Below are 20,751 nucleotides of genomic sequence, written 5' to 3' on the forward strand. Positions count from 1 at the left end.
TTTTAAAAATGTAACATTCAAAAAATATGAGATCCCCATATACCCCCCACCCCCCTCACCCCACTCCTCCCACATAAACAACCTCTTTCATCATTGTAGGACATTCATTGCATTTGGTGAATACATTTTAGAGCATTGCTGCACCACATGGATAATGGTTTACACTGTAGTTTATGCTTTCCCCCAGTCCACCCAGTGGGCCATGGCAGGACACACAATGTCCAGTGTCTGTCCCTGCAACACCACCCAGGACAACTCCAAGTCCTGAAAATGCCTCCACATCATATCTCTTCTTCCTCTCCCTACCCTTAGCAGCTACTGTGGCCACTTTCTTCACAGCAATGCTACATTTTCTTCCATTACTAATCACAATAGTTTTATAGTAGAATATCAGTAAGTCCATTCTAGTCCATACTCGATTCCCCCATCCTGTGAATCCTGGGATGGTTATGTCCACTCCACCTCTATATTGAGAGGGGGCTTTGATTCTACATGGATGATGGATGCAATTCTCCTGTTTGCAGTTGTAGGCACTCTTGGCTCCCTGGTGTGGTGGTTGACCTTCTTCACTTCCCTGTTAGCTGGCCTGGGTTAAGTCCAATAAACCAGAGGGTAAGATCTGGAAGTCTGCTGAGGCTCAGGGCCTGGCTGTCACATGGACAGTCCTGAGATTCAGGTCTCCTGAGTATACACCAACCCCAGCATCAACCACAGGTCCAGCAAAAGTGACAGAAGTTTTTAATTAGGCAGTTTGTGCCAGCCAAAGGTATCCTGTTACCTGGATAGACCTGTGCTGAGCTAGCCACCTCTTCCCTGCCAGAGTTGGGACTGAAGCCTAAGCTAAGGCTGTAGGCTGATATGGGTGAAAGAAACCAATTCCTACTGTCACTGTGATATTTGGTCAGGCTGGCTTCCCCTCAGGCTGGGGGTGGAGTGAGAGGTGGAGGCGTCTTAGGGACATGGAGCTGCCCTGGATGGTGCTTCAGAGGTAATCACCGGACATTGTAAATCCTCACAGGGCCTACATGATGGAATAGAGGAGAGTATGGGCCATGATGTGAACCAATGTATATGAGGTGCAGAGGTGCCCAAAGATGTACTTACCAAATCCAATGGATGTGTCATGATGATGGGAACGAGTGTTGTTGGGGGGGGGGAGAGGGGGGGTGGGGGGTGGGGTTGAATGGGACCTCACATATATATTTTTAATGTAATATTATTACAAAGTCAATAAAAAATAAAAAAATTAAAAAAAAAAAATGGCAGCCACTGGCATTTTTCTGACTTGGACAAATTCACACCCCAGCTATTCCTAGCACTATTCCTTAGCCATCTGAGTCTACCAATCAGTAGCTGAAATTGGCAGCCAACCATCTCTTCCCTTGCTTTTGGGAAATGGAGCTTCCAATTCTGAGCATAGAACAGCTCCTGGGGTGGCTTGCACCACCAGAGTAGGACACTCACTGGCCTCCGTGGCTTGGCCGGTAATTTCCTGGACAGGATGGTGCACGTCTCTGCAGCTTCTTCCCTGTCGGAGGTGGCACTGGGTCTTAGGCTAGACCTGCAATCTGACCTGGATGGAAAGAAGCTGGTTTCCACCAGCACTGGAATTTTCAGTCCACCTCACTTCCCCTTGTGTCAGGTGCAGAGTTAATATGGTGGCTCCCGGCCTCTTTCTGACTTGGACAGTCTCAAACTTTAGCTGTTCTCAGGATTACACTTTAGACCACTGACTTTATTCATCAGTAGCTGAAGTTGGTGCCTAACCTTTTCTTCCTCCCCCATTATGGGGAAGTGGTGCTTTCAATTCCAGCCTCAGAACAGCTCCTGAGGCGGCTTGTGCATCCAGTGGAGGATGGGCCCAGGCCTCCAGGGCGTGGAGTGCTCTACTTAAGAGTCTTCTCTGCAGATGAGCAGCCTCCTTCTTCCATTCCTTCAAGGACCTTGCAGGATGCACTTCTGGCCTCCTGAAGCCCCCAAACAGGTGCTTCACCTAGCTCCAGAGAGTCTGGGTGTTTATTAACTGCCCTGTAGCAGGAGCTGACTCTAGGACCTCCTTACTTTACTGCCATCTTTTTTTTTTTTTATTTCTCTCCCCTCCCCTCCCCTCCCACCCCGGTTGTCTGTTCTCTGTGTCCATTTGCTTCATCTTCTTTGTCTACTTCTGTTGTTGTCAGCAGCACAGGAATCTGTGTTTCTTTTTGTTTCATCATCTTATGTGTCAGCTTTCCATGTGTGCGGCACCATTCCTGGGCAGGCTGAACTTTCTTTCGTGCTGGGCGGCTCTCCTTATGGAGCACACTCCTTGCGCATGGGACTCCCCTATGCTGGGGACACCCCTGCGTGGCATGGCACTCCTTGTGCACATCAGCACTGTGCATGGGTCAGCTCCACTCGGGTTAAGGAGGCCCGGGGTTTGAACTGTGGACCTCCCATGTGGTAGACGGTCGCCCTAACCACTGGGCCAAGTCCGCCGCCTCCACCGCCATCTCGCTGTCATGTCTGAGTTATTATTTTTTAAGTAATGTTTTTCATTGACAACGTATCCTTTCTATTTTCATGACCAGGAGATGGTGGTGTTTCTGTAGAAAATGTGGGTCTATATTTGGATTGTTGTGACTTTTCTCCAGTTTTCTCTGAGTTTGAAAACTTTGAAAAATTGGGTAGATTTTTATGATGATAAGTAAAAAATGTATCTCATACACTACTTCCACAGAGATCCCTGGATTCTAGACAAAATGGCAATTGAAGTGCAATTTTGTTGGTTTTTGGAAAGAGAAACCAACAATTCTAGTTAAAATGGCAATTGTCTTAGATACTGACAAATTACTTAAATTTTTAAAAAGATTTATTTATATTTGTTTACCCCCCTACTTGTTGTCTGCTCTCTCTGTCCATTTGCTGTGTGTTCTTCTGTGGTTACTTGTCTTCTCTTTAGGTGGCACCAGCTTTCAATCCTCGAACTTTCTTGAGTAGGAGAGAGGTGCTCAATCTCTTGCACCACCTCAGCTCTCTGGTCTGCTGTGTCTCTTATAGTCTTTTCTCTGTGTCTTTTGGTTGCGTCATCTTGCTGTGCCAGCTTTCTGTGTGGGCCAGCACTCTCGCACAGGCCGGCATTCATGTGTGGGCCAGCATGCCGCATGGACCAGCACTTAATTGGGCCACCATTCCATGTGGGCCAGCTCTCCACTAGGATCATCTTGCTGTGGAGACCAGCTTGCTTTCACCAGGAGGCCCTGGGAATTGAACCCTGGATCTCCTATGTGGTAGACAGGAGCTCAATCACTTAAGCCACATCCGCTTCCCTGACAAATTGCTTTTAAAAAGTTGCTTCCCAATTCCAGTCACCTTGAGGGAATTAGCAGACATATCTCGATTTCATAAAAATGAGACTTCAATTTTCTCTTTGGGCTCGTTAAAATATGCTGGATGAATAATTTGGGTTGAATGTCTTGATGAAGTCATTTCCCCTGTCTCCCTAGCAAGGTCTGCATTTGCAGCACTCTCCGGAGCTTTTTGTGATTGTGGTTCTCTTTGTCTTCAATAAATCCATAGTAGCTTAATACTATGCTAGGGGAAACAGAGGAAGTAGAAATGAGGGCCCTTTCCTTACAATGCTTCCCAGTTGAGAAGCCAAGACACACAATGAGCAATACAAGAAAATATTTTCAATTGCTGAAATCTATGAACCATACTAAGATGTGAAGGTAGTAAAAGAAGAAGGAAATCAATGAAGACTAGAGTGATGAGAAAAGACTATTTAGAAGAGGTAGATCTTTAGCTGAGCTCTTAAAAGATGGATAGGATTCTAATAGGAAAGAAGGGAAGCTAATCCAAGCTTGTGGGGAGGAAGGGTTAAAAAGAAGCATATAACAGGAGTCAAGGTGGAAAGGAACATGGCATATAATAGGACAAAGACATCAGCCAACCTCGAGGAGAAGGAGTATATGTTGGAATCAGAAATGAGGATGGATAGGTAGGTTAAGGAAGGATCAGATGGTTTTACAGAGGGCCTTTCAAAACAAGCTGAAGAACTGCAATTGGATATTACGGCAAGAAATGTTAGTCACTGACCAACCTGATAACAAAGTACCTTAAAAAGAAAAGCCTAGACTACAGTATTATGCAGCATGTGTGATGTAGGAGGAACAGTACAGGGATTCCTACAACATGGAAGCCTGGTTTTGAGGTGGGATCAGAATTCAGGGATACTGGGAAAATAGATTACTGTCAGTAATCTCCCTAACTTTTATGAGTCAATCTTCCCTCACGCTGCTGGAGTGCAGAGAGTGAGGAGGAATATGGTGAGTACAGGCTGTGCAGTTAGTTGGATACTTCCTTAACCTCCATGACTACTAGGTAGATATTTCCCCCATCTTCCCACCCCAATTTCTGGCTCTTGTAACACCAAATAGCTTTCCTTTGTAGTATGTGGCACAGTTACAATGTTATATTTACTTGTATCAATATTTGATGAATGTTTTTTCTTCCCTACTGAAATCCATGAGAGCTGCTTCCTTGTTCACTTTTGTTCACCATTGTATCTCTGGCACCAGCGTGGTGCCTAGGACTTAGTAGTTGATCAACAAATATTTGCCGTATGAAAGAACGTAGATATTTGTGCTCAGGCCTCTTTAAGCCTAGATAGAGAGAACAGGGGGATGAAGATGCTTCCTGTGATTGAGAGTGTGTAGATTGAGGCCTTGGTGAGGAAAGCTGGGCAGTATGGTTACTCTCTTAGGATTTTCTGCTTTTGCCAATGTACCATGCATGTCACTCTCCCCTTCTACCCCCTGCACTAAGAGAGACCCTTGTCACACATCTATGAATGGATCCCAACACGTAGTGTCATAGTTACAAATTTGAGTTCTGGAGCCCTATGGCCTATGTTCAAACTCTAGCTCTGCCACTTATTACCATGTATCCTTGGGCAAATCACTTAATCTCTCTGTCTCAGTTTCCTCATCTGTAGAATAAGGATAATAATTGTCCCTACTATTGTTGTGAAGGTCAAATGAGTTATTATACATAAGTGTTCAGAACACTGCCTAACACATAGTAAGTGTTACATATGTACACTATCTATTAAATGCAGACTTGTCTATCTATATAGTCGGTAGCCTACTTCAAATACTTCTCTCTTGTCTAGAGTCCAAGTACATAGTCTTCTCCTTTGCTTTGGCAAGATAGGCAGGAAACAGGAAGAAGAAATGATAAATGGTGGAAGGAGGCTGGGTGGGGGTTTGGGTTTTAGGTCTGCCTGCCCAGAATGTGGCAGTAGTACAATCTGTGAAGAGATTTTTTCTTCTGATAAAGTTTCCCTTAAGGTTCCAGTGGCTGTTTGCGCTACACTTCAGTCCAGATGAGGTTTGTTGAAGTGCCAGCAATGACATGCACCCTGCCAATACTCTTCTAACTGTCCTAGTATCAAAGACATGTCTAAATAACTGAGGCTGGGGCTCAGATTCAATCCACATCTAAGATTGCTGTCTGACCCCAAAAGAAAGGCACAAATTAGTGTTTGGTGACCGTGCATAGAAGCTGTTTTTCAATGGGGCCCTTTATATGAAGGTTTGCCAGTAGCACTCAAAAGATCATTTCTTCTCAGTAGTTTGCCTCCAATTAGGGTTGCTAGCATAAGGAAGAAGTGTATGAGGGTTCCCTGCTATCTGAGTAATATGCTTATAGAAGATATACATTTGTAAAAAACACCGGTTCAACAGGAAACAAATAACTAGTTGTTTCAAAAATTAGAAATTCAAATGATTAAAAAATCCCATTACAAACAATGAAAGATGGAAAGCAATTAGGGGTACTGGAAAAACAACAATTTTTATAAAAGTGTAGGATTTAGTTTGTAAGGAAAGATGAAAGAAAAATGGTTTATTTCAGCTGGAGAAGAGGTGGTGAGGAAAGAACTTAAAGAATCTTCAAGTCTATAAGGGAATGATACATGATCAGTTATTGCTAGCTTTTATCTGTTGCTTCCAAAAATATGAAAAAAGAAAAATTTAAATTTGGACAAGAGAACTGCATAACAGATAAGTTATTCCCAGGATCTGTTACCATAAGAAGGGCTAGAAAGAAGGTTCTGTACATGGAGATCAAATAAATCAAAAGGCAATACTTTCTGAGATAGAGGAGAAGGTACAATTCTACTTAATACCAGGGTAATAAATATAGTAATATTATATAAAATATAATAATTATCACTTATTCAGCAATGCCTCTGTGTCAAGGCCCTCGCCCAGCGCTCTGTCATCTCAGTTAATCTTTTAAACCACTCCATGGGGGGTAGATATTATAGTCCCCATTTTTACAGCTGAAAAAAACTGAGGCTTTGAATATTTAAATAACTTGGTCAATGTAACATAGCTAGTAAGAGGTAGCTCTGCAGTGTCAAATCTATGTCCTTCAAGCTTATGCCCTTTGCACTATACCATATTGCCACTCAGATGAAATAATACTTCTTTTATTGGTTTCCTTCCCTTTCTTTTATTAATTATTCCTCAGTTTACACTTCAAATATCCCTTCTGTTAAACAAAATAGTCTCAACCTAACAGTTAGATTGCAGTGACCAGCTGGCTATATTAACAACCATGTGTATACCTTTATTCAGAATGCACTCTCTTCCTGTTGGGGCAGGCTCAAATTAATTTGGGACAAAGATGACAAAGGCGGTGAGGGCATAAGAGGTGTAGAACAAAATATCCATCTTTCCTATATAGAACCTAATAGCTATACTGTATTACATATATATATGCACACACAGTGTGAAAAACCGGTATCCAGGGCCTTACTGACGCATACACCAAATTAAGCTAAACTTTGGATTGTGTAACTAAATCTACATTGACTTATGAAGGCTGGCACAAAAAGCATATTTAAAGGGATGAGCATTAACTGGTAGTCATAACAAGGTTACTTCTTCCAAAAAGAAATGTTAATTATAGTATCTTAAAGTGGGTTAAGGGAGAAAAAAACGTGGGAGTCAAGAATGCTACTAGCTAATTTCTTCTTGATCAGGAGCCAATATATGATCAGTACTACATACTACAGTTAAACAATAATTCAGGGGGGAAAATCCTACAACAATCATATTCTATTTTAATAGCATTTAACCAAGCCATCAATAATTTTCTAGTAATATTTCCAACCTAGTGTACATTCATTCAAGGAGCATGTACTCTGTGCCTAGTGTAGTGGGGGAAATAAAGATAAACCAGGAATATTTTATGGCTTAAGGAGCTTATTATCTGTGTCCATGACACACATGAACATGGACAATAAAAAACAAAAGGTGACAAGGCAATAAACGCCGGTGGAGAAGCACAGATTAATGCTGAGAGGTCCCAGAGAGGAGGGAGGTTTACTTCTAGCCTTCGGGATTAAACAATACTTCATGGATGAGGTGGAATTTAAGATGGTCTTTGAAGGATAAGCAGGATTTAGGGGTGGAGAAATTAGGGATGGAAGTGAGAAGGCAGAGAACAGAAAGTCCTTCCAGCTAGTATTTACCAAAATGTGATGTGAGGACTACCTACATTAGAATTCAAGGAGGCTACCTGGTGGGATTTTCCAGAAAGAGGCAAAATTCTTTCCTTCCAATTTTTACTATACATGTGTAGTTGTTAACTAGGCAGCCATTCTGTCTTCCATTCTTGTTCTATAAAATGAAATGGTCTCCACTCATTCATCCCCAACTTTGTTGTCATATGGCTGGAATCAAATGCTCTGACCACTCAGAGGCCAAAATTGGTTACTTTTTTCTTGGTTTCCTCTTGGTTTATTCAGGTCTCAGACTTTTAGTAGGCTCAATTTAAATGCATAAAACTCACATGTATAACCATAGTTACAGGCTGCCCTCAGTTATCTACATGGTCTTAGGAAAGATTTCTCAAAAGGGTTGTCTATGGACCACCTGCATTAGAAGGAACCTCAGAGAGGTTTCCTTGATCATTCAACCTAAATGCCTTCATCTCTTGTCCTCTATCTCAGCTCCTTGTTTTCTTCATAGCACTTATATTGTTTATGTTTAGACATATGTTTACTTATTTGTTTATTATTTGTCACCTCTGGTAAAATATTGAGTTCCATAAGAACAATTAATTATTTGCTGCCACACATGGTTGTATAGCTTGTGAATTGTACAAGGGTGCCACAGCTAAGGGGATACCATTCACAATAATTTTCCGGCAAATGATAGTAAAGTAATTTAAGCAAAGAAGGATAAGGATTTTTCTAATTCGCATGAAGAAGCTTTTTGGTCTAGCAGTGCCCTGTGTGTCCATTATAGTAACCAATGTATACACAACGACCACACTGGTGAGCATATAGTAGATGCTCAATAAATATTGTGACTGAGTAAAAGGGAAAAGAAAGGAAATAATTAAGATAGTTCTAGAAGGAAATGGGGGAAAAGAGAAGGATATATGACATTGCTGATAGATTTGGTAACTTGAGAAGAGGCAACAAAGGAGGAATTAATGGTGATTATATTTGATCCCAGGAACTGAGAGAGAAAAAAATTGTACCACTATCAACATATGGAAACCAAGAAGAAAAAATTTGCTTTATAAGATGGTGATTCCATTGGGGATATAATTTTGAGTTTGTCTCCATTTTAGTGTGGATTTTCAAAACAAACCTAAATTTGCCCTGAACAATCTTCAAAATGTTCACATCAATGCTTTGCAAGGCCTAAACTTCCTTTAAAGTCTGTGCATGAAAATGACATATGATTTATAATACAATAATACTTTAGGGGTCAAGCTAGAAGGGATTAAGGAAGGAGAGCTAAATGTACTTACTTGCACAAAGAATGATTTCTACCCTAACTCCCCTGCTGCACTCCATCCCAGTTTCTTTCATGCTCTGGCCCTTAAAAGCAGTGCTTTTATATTGATTTTTTTCCTTTTGTGAATGAGAGCACCCTGCAAAATTATGAAAGCCCCTTTTCCTGAGCATCTTGGGCAGACATTTTCTTCTTTTAATTCCTGCTGTTCAGGATGGCAGCACCCCAGGGCTTGGGATGTGGTACACCTACCTCTGCACGCCTGGCAGCAGGAATCTGGAACAGAGACTGGGAATGCACAGGTTAATCTTGGACAAGTCTTGAGACCACAATACACATTTCCCTCCTGCCAAAGAGAAACATAATTAATTAATTTCCCACCTGCCAAAGAGAAACAGCAGTATCTGGGATAAGTGTTAAAGCTTTAGCTTAGTACTTGGGAGAGAGCAGGGGCTCAAAATATGGCACTTCCTTTGCCACTGCTTTCCTATAGTCAGTTCTAGGAGCTTCCTAAATTTTATTATGCATTCATACTTTTCTCCTTACTGTTTTTCCATTCCAGAGACTATATCACAGAAGAGTTGGCAATAATCCTTTTCTGTTTGGGCATACTGATCTAAGGTGGTACAAAATAGTCAGTGTGAGGGCTATCATGGGTTTTCCAAACCACCACATATATTCCTGCTCCTCCCCCCTTCTCTATTCACTGAATCCGGCGATTTCCCATCATGCTTCAACTGTATGTTAAGGATTTAAAGGAATGATGATTTGTGATATTCATCAGACTCCTTTCAAATAAAAAAGACAAACTATTTGGAGTAATACAGGACCATATGAACTCCATCGTTCAATCTAGCACAAGACAAGGGAGAGGATCAAATTTTCTTGCTTGTTACATCTGTCTTTGCATAATCTCTATTCCTTAAAATTTTGTGCTCAAAACATTGTTCCTTAAATCTAGTTCTTAGTTTTTGAAGCATATCCTTCTGAAAGTAGAAAAGTTTCCTAAAAGATCATTAGGAAGGCAAGTCCACAAGCAAATTCTCCCAAACTACTTAGATTCTCTATTGTTATTAAAATCCCTAAGGGGAGAGATTCTATAACTTCCCATGACTATCCAGTGTTTAATGCTTTTTTACAGGCAGAAGAGTTTTCTATGTCTAACTTCATTCCTTCATGCTTCAGTTAAAACCACCATCTAATCCCATTTTCTGGTATTATTACATTCTCTATATTGCACAATTAGATAAAGTTTTAATTAGCATACTTTATTCTTGAAATGTATACAGTTCGTTTTGTAAGTAATGTCACAGAAATCATCATGATCAAGCATTTATCAAGTGTTTCCTCATTACAGGCCACCATGAATGAAGTGATTAGTATAAAACTTCAGAGATGGGGACTGACAAACACCCCTCTTTCCTGTGAATTGGGTTGAATGGCCTTCAATGGAAACAGCATTCCCAAGTCTTCAAATAACTGAGTCTTTCAGAGGAAGGCTTTGGTGGAGTAACTATTATAAAAAAGGTATGCAGATCAATATCACCAGCTCATCCTTGCCCATTCATGCAGCCCTGAAGCTTTAAGACTGGGACATGGTCTGGCCACTTCACACAGAGTTGTTCAGGGTGGATGAAGATCAGGGAGTCTGGATAGGCAGGGAGGCTTATGATTTAGATCCAATTCAACACTCTACATTCTAGGCTCCTATTAAAGGTCAAGGACAGAGGAAGTTGTCTTACTTGGGTAGGGGCTGGCAGGGGCATTAGGATGCAGGGTCTTACCGAACAGCTGCACTGGGTACACTGATTGGGTTGTCGGTTCTGAAAGAGCCCTTCAGCCATGAACAGCTCACCATGTTGGTAAGTGGTCCCATTGTACTCACACGACTTGCTGGTCACCTTACTGTTTGCTGGGGGTAAGGAGTCTTCTGGGACAGGGTGGAGAGAAACCACACCAAGTATTGGCATCATTGCAAAGTATTTCATAAGTCCCAACAGCAAATGGGGCTTTACTACACAGAGGAAGTTAAAGATAATCCCTGCTCCAGTGGCTTATAATTTTAGATAATAATTAAAGCAGCCAGACAAGAACAGTAGCTGATGTCACCAGTCATCCATTCTTTCATTTACTGGGCATGTATTAAACACCTACTACATGCCAGTTACTATGCTAGGCACTAGAGAAAGAACAGTGTATAAAGTCCCTCCTTGATGGAGCTAACAGTCCTACATAACTAAGGTAATAACTTGTCTGTAAGGAGGGAGAACAATCTAACTCTATTTAATCTTACCTCTGTTCTTTCAGGAAAGGAACCATCTATTACAACTACCTTAGCAACTTTACACCCTCCCATGTTTTGTATCACTTGATAGAAGCTTATATACTTGACCCAGCCTCTTGTTATTCTTGGCTTATTTTTTCTCCCTCAACCAAGATTACCTGCACACACCCACTCTTTCCACCTAATGAAATTCTTTTTTATTTTGAGGAATCAGTTCAAGTCCCATTTCTTCCACAAAGCATTCCCTGATAGCTCCAGCCCACAATCTGGACCTCTCAAGGCACTGATGTCTGAAATACACAATTTGGCACATGTAACTGCAACTCATGATTGTGAATTATAATGACCTAGCAAATAATTTACAGAGTCCCTCACATGCATTATCACAATGGAGCCTCATAACAGCTGTGTGAATCAAGTAAGGAATATCCTCATTTTTCATTTGAGAGAAATAAGTCTCTGAGGTCGTGAGACTTATCTGAGTTCACAAGCCAGTAAGTGGTGAAAAAGGGGAACTGAAACTAAATCCCAACTTCTTTCTATCAACCTATGTATACATGTAAATGCTTTGCTTCTTGAAGACAGGGTAGCCATGTAATACAAAGTCAATATACTTCTCAAATTGATTCTAACTGAATGGTATCTAGGAGTCTTTTCACTGGGCTTCCTTAAAGAATATACTGTGCACACACATACACCCACCCACACCATACCCACTTCCACACCTACAAGACAATGAACAAGTCAAATTAAAGTAATTATTGATGTATGAATTGTTAACAATAGATACAAGCAGTGCTTGGAAAAATGCCTGCTATAGAATAGTGGAAGAAGAGCAATCAAGGGCACTGTGTGTATCAGAGGGAGGCTTGGGGAGTGGGATCAACCTCTTTTCCCCATCAGTCAAACCAAACTGAAAAAGAATCAATTTTATGGTAGCTAAATTACACCTTAATAAAACTGTGTAAAGAAAAAGAGAATGAAATTATTCTCAGGATGTAGGCGAACATATTGACGAAAGTTAATAATACCAATAATATTACCATAATAATGGTATAATGATAGCTAATATTTATTGAACCTTTACTATATGACAGACTCAATAAGTACTTTTGCATACATTATGTCACTGGATCACACTAACAATCTTCTGATATAAACAATATGATTATGTCCATTTTGTAGCTAAGCAACTAATGCTTAAGAAATTAATTGACTTGCCCAAGGTCACAATTTGTAAGTGGCAGTGTCAAGATCTGATGTCTGATTGATTCTAAAATCTTCCCCTCCCCAGCCACCATCACAGAGGGCAACAATCACTGCTAACCTGTAACAAGGAAAGGACCATATAATTTAAAACAAAAACCAATGGAACATAAAGGCTGTCTTGTCCCTCTACAATGTGTTTGCCTAAAATATCCAGGAAAGCATTACCAAATTTTAATTGGTTCCAGTGATCTGGGTAACTAACTCAATTCTATAATAATATAGAATATAAATTGATTTAGTCTCAATTTCTGAGTAGCCCACTTCTGAGGAGGCAACTACTTATTAATCATCTCTTTGAGGATACAAAGGAAGTTTCTTAGTTTTGTCCTTAAAAAGAAGCATTAGGGAAAGTGGACGTGTCTCATGCAGTTGAGCTCCTGCCCTCCACATGAGAGGTCCCGGGTTCAGTTTCTGTGGCTCCTAAGAAGATGAGCAAGACAATGAGCTGATGTGCTGGGCTGGTGTGGTGAACTGACACAACAAGATGATGCAACAAAGAGATGCAAGGAAGAAAACACAATGAGAGACACAACAAAGCAGGAGCAGAGGTGGCTCAAGTGATTAGGTGCTTCCCTCCCACAAGAGAGGTCCCTGGTTCAGTTCCAGTGCCTCCTAAAAAAAAAAGATGAGCATACATCGAACAGACAGAGTGAATGCAAACAACAACATGGGCAGGGAGAAATAAATAAATAAATAATTAAACAAAAACAACAACATGGGAGAGGGGGCAAGATGGCGGCTGAGTGAACATCCCTGTTAGGGTCTTCTGCAGGGAATCGGCTGGGCGGCGTTGGAGACTCTTTGGGACCGGATTGTTTCGGGATTTTTGCTGGTCCGGAGGTGTCTGGACATCGATTTGGAGGGAAGGTAACAGAGAGGATTCGTCTGTGAAATATACACGAGATCCCAGCTACCTGTAGAGGATTCCCTCCTTGGGTAGGCGGAGACGAGGCATCTAGCCACGCTCGGTGGGGCTGAGCCAGGCCGGGCCGCAGCGGTGGACGCCGGAGCCGGGCCGGGCTGCGCCGGCGGCGAGCGGGGCCGGGCGGGGCCGAGCCAGGCCGAGCCGGGCTGCGGTAGCGTTTGGAGCCGGGCGGGGCCGGTTCAGGCCGCGGTTGCGGGCCGCGGTAGCATTTGGAGCCGGGCGGGGCCGGTTCAGGCCCCGGCTGCGGGCCGCGGTAGCGTTTGGAGCCGGGCGGGGCCGGTTCAGGCCCCGGCTGCGGGCCGCGGTAGCGTTTGGAGCCGGGCGGGGCCGGGTCAGGCCGCGGCGGGTACGGAGCCGGGCAGGGCCGGTCCAGGCCGCGGTGGCGGGAGGTGGACGCCGGAGCCGGCTGGGCCGCTGTAGCGAGCGGAGCTGGGCGGAGCCAGGCCAGGCCAAGGCGGCGTGAGGAGCCGGGCAGAGCCGGTCCAAGCCTCCGCGGCGGGCGGAGCCCGGCCTGCGGAGGGGTTTCTGTTTTTTTTTTTGTTTTGTTTTGTTTTTGTTTTTTGTTTTTTTTTTTTATTTATTTTACTTAATTTTTTTTTTTTTTTTTTTTTTGAGCATCTGCAGTACTGGGGAGTTCGTGGGCCCTGGGCGGCCTATTGGGGGTTTGTGGGAAGGGAGGTGCTTGCAGACCCATTTGGGCAGACAGACGGGGTTTTTAGGGCAAAGCGGGGGGAAGTTGTTGTTTTAGATAGTGTTGCAATTGTGACACGTGTGTACCTGTATCTCTCTTCTCCCTATCCGTTCCCCACCGTTTGCCCATCCTCTTTTTCTTTCTTCCTTTCTTCTTGCCTTTCTTTTTTCTTTATTATAATTAGTTTTTTTTTTCTCGGTTTTCTCTTTCCCTCTTGTCCCTCATCTTCCACTTATTTTTACTTTAATTCAAGTATACAATAGGTGCTACAGGGAACACCTCACATTTGCTGGGTTTTCCCATCCTCCACTGCCTCATTTCTGTGTGAACTGATTTAGGCTACCTACACTATCCCCCTTCCCCTGCATCTTGATATCCACTATCATCTACTGTCTCTCCTATATTCCACCCCCCACCTCCCGTTCTTTGATCCACAAAGTGTCTAACTCTTAATTTCTAATACCTTTGTTCTGTTTTCTGTCTATTATCCACTCTTGAAACTATTACCTTTCTTTTCTTTTTCCCTCTCTCATGAAAACAATAGCTGTGTAGTTCATACCATATTCCTCCCAAATTCAGTCATCTACTTCATAAAAGGTACTCTACCTACAGCTATAACTCTATACAATCTACATGAATCTAACCTCCATCCTTCCAGATCTCATATTCTTGCTTTATTAACATACATCACCAATACAACTTTACACTTTTCCCTTGCTTACACAATTGCCTTTCCCCAACACTAATACTTTCCTCTAAAGTGAACTTAACCAACAACAAGTAACTAGAATAAGAAGAAAAAAGTGACAAAGAGAAGATATAACACCTGTGCAAAAATAACAACTAATTAACCTCCAAGAGCAGACAAAGAAGCTAAGGAACTGATTAAATTCGTCAAAATAAAGAGATGACCAGAAAGCAACAAAAATCTATGAACCAAACCAATAATCAGGAAAACATGGCTGAATCCAATCAACAAACCAATAATCACGAAGGGGAGCAAAACTTGGCACAAGCAATGAAAGATCTCAGAACATTTATCACAGACAAATTTGATGCAGTAATGAAAGAGGTTAACAACATGAAGACATCACTTGGAGGGGAAATTGCAGACATACGCAAAAACATAACAGATAAGATGGGAATGAACACCACAGTTCAAGAAATCAAAAATACACTTGCAGCAAATATCAGCAGACTAGAAGAGACAGAGCAGAGAATTAGTGATGTGGAAGACAGTACATCAGAAATCAAACAGATAGTAGAAGGGGTCAATAAGAAGATAGAAAAAATCCAATTAGGATTTAGGGACCTGAATGACAATGCAAAACGCTCAAACATACGTATTATAGGCATTCCAGAAGGTGAAGAGAAGGGAAAGGGGTCAGAAAGAGTGTTGCAGGAAATAATGGCTGAAAACTTCCCAAATCTACTGAAAGAGACAGATGTACATATCCAAGAAGCACAGCGCACTCCACAAGTCATAAACCCCAACAGGCCCACCCCAAGACATATACTTGTCAAATTATCCAATGCTCAAGACAAAGAGAAAATCCTAAAAGCAGCAAGAGAAAAGAAAACCATCACATACAAGGGAAGCTCAATTAGATTAAGTGCTGATTTCTCTTCTGAAACCATGGAGGCAAGAAAACAGTGGTATGATATAGTCAAGGTACTAAGGGAAAGAAATTTCCAACCAAGAATACTTTATCCACCTAAACTAGCATTCAAATATGATGGAGAGTTCAAAATATTTGCAGACAAACAGAAACTGAAAGAGTATACCAACAAGAAACCTCCCCTTCAAGAAATTCTAAAGGGAGTGCTGCAGGAAGAAAGGAAAAAACAGGAAAGGCAAAGTTGGAGGAGAGTATAAGACCAACAACAACAACAAAAAAGACAAAAAAAAATATACAAACAAAATATGACAAACACAAATCCAATCAAAGTATGGCTAACACAAATAATTCCTTGATAGTAATAACACTGAATGTCAACGGATTAAACTCACCTATCAAAAGATTCAGACTGGGACATTGGATAAGGAAATATGACCCATCCATATGCTGTCTACAAGAGACACATCTTAGACCCAGAGACGCATGGAGATTGAAAGTGAAAGGCTGGAAAACAATCATACAAGCTAACAATAACCAAAAAAAGGCAGGAGTAGCTATATTAATATCAGACAAAATAGACTTTAAATGTGAAACAATTGTGAGAGACAAAGAAGGATACTACATTTTAGTGAAAGGGAAAATCTGTCAAGAAGATCGAACAATCATAAATATCTATGCCCCTAACAAGGGTGCCTCTAAATACGTCAGGCAAACGCTGGAAAAACTAAGTGAAAGAATAGATACATCTACAATTATAGTGGGGGATTTTAATACACCACTATCAACCCTGGACAGAACATCTCAAAAGAGAATCACCAAAGAAACAAAACATCTGAATAGTATATTAGAGGAGCTCGATCTAATAGACATATATAGATCGCTACACCCAAACACAGCAGGATATACATTTTTCTCAAGCGCACATGGATCATTCTCCAAGATAGATCATATGCTAGGCCACAAAGAAAGGCTGAACGAATTCAGAAAGATTGAAATCATACAAAACATTATCTCTGACCACAGTGGAGTCAAGCTGGAGATTTGCAAGGGAAAGAAGCCCAGATTTCACACCACGATTTGGAAATTAAACAACACACTCTTAGAAAAACAGTGGGTCAAAGAGGAAATCTCAAAAGAAATCAATGACTACCTTGAAACAAATGATAATGATAACACAACATACCAAAATTTATGGGATGCAGCAAAAGCAGTACTGAGAGGGAAGTTTATAGCCATAAATTAAAATGGGAGGATTGCATCCAGCATCCAGGTGGAATCTGAGCCTCCTCTTGACATAAAGGTGCAATGGACACAACCAATCCAGTGTCCACATAGAAGAGGTGGCATTGGATTGGGAAAAGTGGACATAATGGACAAAGGGTATGGGGAAAGGCAGGAAGAGATGAGAGGTGGAGGCGTCTTCGGGACATGGAGCTGCCCTGGATGGTGCTTCAGAGGTAATCACCGGACATTGTAAATCCTCACAGGGCCTACATGATGGAATAGAGGAGAGTATGGGCCATGATGTGAACCAATGTATATGAGGTGCAGAGGTGCCCAAAGATGTACTTACCAAATCCAATGGATGTGTCATGATGATGGGAACGAGTGTTGTTGGGGGGGGGAGAGGGGGGGTGAGGGGGGGGTTGAATGGGACCTCACATATATATTTTTAATGTAATATTATTACAAAGTCAATAAAAAATAAAAAAAATTAATAAAAAAAAAAAAAGAAGAAAGAGCAAAAATCGAAGAACTAACTGCACATTTGAAGGAATTAGAAAAACAACAACAAAGTAACCCAACAGGAAGAAGAAGGAAGGAAATAACAAAGATAAGAGCAGAACTAAACGAAATAGGAAATAAGAAAGCACTTGAACAGATAAACAAGACCAAGAGCTGGTTTTTTGAGAAGATTAACAAAATTGACAAACCTTTAGCAACACTAACAAAGAAAAAAAGAGAGAAGATGCAAATACACAAAATAAGAAATGAGAAAGGCGATATCACCACTGACCCCACAGAAATAAAGACTATCATAAGAGGATATTTTGAAAAACTATATTCCAACAAAAATGACAATCTAGAGGAAATGGACAAATTCCTAGAAACACATAAACAACCCATATTGAAAAAAAGAAGAAATTGATGATCTTAACAAACCAATCACAAGCAGAGAGATAGAATCAGTTATTAAAAATCTCCCAACTAAGAAGAGCCCAGGGCCAGATGGATTCACAGGTGAATTCTACAAAACATTCCGTAAAGAACTGACACCAATCCTGCTGAAACTATTCCAAACCATTGAAACAGAAAGAACATTACCCAACTCCTTCTATGATGCCAACATTACCCTAGTACCAAAGCCAAACAAAGACATCACAAGAAAGGAAAATTACAGACCAATTTCTCTAATGAACCTAGACGCAAAAATACTTAACAAAATACTTGCTAATCGTATTCAACAACACATTAAACGAATTATACACCACGACCAAGTGGGATTCATCCCAGGTATGCAAGGATGGTTCAACATAAGAAAATCAATCAATGTAATACACCATATAAACAGATTGAAGGAAAAAAATCACATGATTATATCTATTGATGCAGAAAAAGCATTTGACAAAATACAGCACCCTTTCTTGATAAAAACACTCCAAATGATTGGAATACAAGGAAATTTTTTGAACATGATAAAGAGTATATATGAAAAACCTAAAGCCAATATTGTTTACAATGGAGAAATCCTAGACTCCTTCCCTCTAAACTCAGGAACAAGACAAGGATAACCACTGTCGCCGCTCCTATTTAACATTGTCTTAGAAGTACTTGCTCGAGCACTGAGGCAAGAACCAGAAATAAAAGGCATTCAAATTGGAAAGGAAGAAGTCAAAATTTCATTATTTGCAGATGACATGATCCTATACATAGAAAACCCTGAGAGATCTACAACGAAGATTCTAGAACTCATAAATGAGTTTAGTAAAGTCGCAGGTTATAAGATCAATGCGCAAAAATCAGTAGCATTTCTGTACACCAATAATGAGCAAGATCAGGAGGAAATCAAGAAACAAATACCATTCACAATAGTAAATAAAAAAATCAAATACTTAGGAATAAATTTAACTAAAGAGGTAAAGAACTTATACACTGAGAACTATACAAGATTGTTCAAGGAAATCAAAGAAGACCTAAATAAATGGAAGACTATTCCTTGTTCATGGATAGGAAGACTGAACATTATTAAGATGTCTATCCTACCAAAATTGATCTACACATTCAATGCAATCCCAATAAAAATCAATGCAGCCTTCTTTAAGGAACTAGAAAAACTAACTATGAAATTTATTTGGAAAGGAAAGAGACCCCGAATAGCCAAAGACATACTGAAAAAGAAAAACGAAATTGGAGGAATCACACTACCTGACTTCAAAACATACTATAAAGCTACGGTGGTGAAAACAGCATGGTATTGGCATAAGGAGAGACATATAGACCAATGGAATCGAATTGAAAGCGATGATATAGAACCTCACATATACAACCACATAATATTCGATAAAGCCACCAAACCCTCTCAACTGGGAGAGAGTGGCCTATTCAACAAATGGTGTCTGGAGAACTGGATAGCCATATGTAGAAGAATGAAAGAGGATTACCATCTCACACCTTATACAAAGATCAACTCAAGATGGATCAAAGACCTAAATATAAGAGCCAAGACCATAAAAACCTTAGAAAGCAGTGTAGGGAAACATCTACAGGACCTTGTAATAGGTAATGGATTTATGAATATCTCACCAAAAGCACGAGCAGCAAAAGAACTAATAGATAAATGGGACTTCCTCAAAATTAAAGCCTTCTGCACCTCAAAGGAGTTTGTCAAGAAAGTAAAAAGGGAGCCCACACAGTGGGAGAAAATATTTGGCAATCATATATCTGATAAGAAACTTATAACTTGCATATATAAAGAACTCCTATATCTTGAAAATAAAAAGATAAACAACCCATTTAAAAAATGGGAAAAAGACTTAAACAGACACTTCTCCGAAGAAGAAATACAAATGGCAAGAAAGCACATGAAAAAATGTTCCAAATCTCTAGCTATCAGGGAAATGCAAATCAAAACCACAATGAGATACCATCTTACACCCATAAGATTGGCAGCTATGAAAAAAACAGAAGAATACAAGTGCTGGAGAGGATGTGAAGGAAGGGGAACACTCATCCACTGCTGGTGGGAATGCAGAAGGATCCAACCATTCTGGAGAACAGTATGGCGGTTTCTCAAAAAACTAGCCATAGATTTGCCATATGACCCAGCAATACCACTGCTGGGAATATACCCAGCAGAACTGAAAACAAGAACACAAACCAATATATGTACACCAATGTTCATAGCAGCATTGTTCACTATTGCCAAAAGTTGGAATCAACCCAAATGCCCATCAACAGACGAGTGGATCAATAAAATGTGGTATATACACACAATGGAATACTACTCGGCTGTAAGAACAAACACACTACAAACACATGTGATAACATGGATGAATCTTGAGAACCTTATGTTGAGTGAAGCAACCCAGACATTGAAGGACAAATACTACATGACCTCAATGATATGAAATAAACAAGCTGCCCTAGATAGCAAGAGACTGAACGATAGGCTTGCAGGAAATCGGAGGGTGGAGGAAGGATATGAGCCGATGTCTGCAGGGGTGGAATTTAAGACGAGATGGTGGTAAGTATGAACACAAAGAAGAGATAAAAGGGGGGCAAGGGGTTGCCTTTGCTTGGGGCTTTGCGGGTTTGAGGGTGGCTGGGGAGGGACGGATGGGTAACGTTGCCCAAATGTGGGGGGAGGGAGGGGTAGCATACGAACCAGGAGAGGGTCAGGTGTTGGTGGTGAGTAAAATGCCGAGAAAATCATATCAAAATATAATAAAGAGGGTTACCTGTTTAGAATGCTCGGAGGGGAGGGTCTGATGCAGGACGGGCTCCTGGGGAATGTCTAAATGCTCATTCTGCCAGAGTGGGTGACACCATGGGGTAGAAACCCAAGTAGTGAGAGTGGGGGTGGACCCACATCCTGGGGAGGACTAATGCCATCAAATAGAGGGAACTGTATCCCCCGAGAGAAAGGGTGGCTCCCAGGGCATTGGGGC

At 41.1% G+C, this 20,751-nt stretch overlaps 1 protein-coding gene across 5 annotated transcripts in view; it reads right to left on the reverse strand.

Moving 5' to 3' along the window:
* Window positions 1-20,751, reverse strand: part of CHRDL1 (chordin like 1) — a 186,181-nt gene that overhangs the window by 42,537 nt on the left and 122,893 nt on the right. For 2 of the 5 annotated variants that reach the window (XM_004471831.4, XM_004471835.3), the window contains exons 5-6: window positions 10,580-10,722; window positions 9,048-9,141 (exon numbers count right to left, since the gene is read on the reverse strand). The exons of 1 other annotated variant lie outside the window; for it this stretch is intronic. In XM_004471831.4, coding sequence (XP_004471888.1) covers window positions 9,048-9,141; window positions 10,580-10,722 — 237 coding nt within the window. Of the gene's footprint in view, window positions 1-9,047; window positions 9,142-10,579; window positions 10,726-20,751 lie in introns of all 5 variants that reach the window. 2 more of the 5 variants (XM_058292330.2, XM_058292331.2) reach the window with 1 other exon arrangement.

Source organism: Dasypus novemcinctus, chromosome X, assembly GCF_030445035.2.
Source record: "Dasypus novemcinctus isolate mDasNov1 chromosome X, mDasNov1.1.hap2, whole genome shotgun sequence".
NCBI classification, from domain to species: domain Eukaryota; kingdom Metazoa; phylum Chordata; class Mammalia; order Cingulata; family Dasypodidae; genus Dasypus; species Dasypus novemcinctus.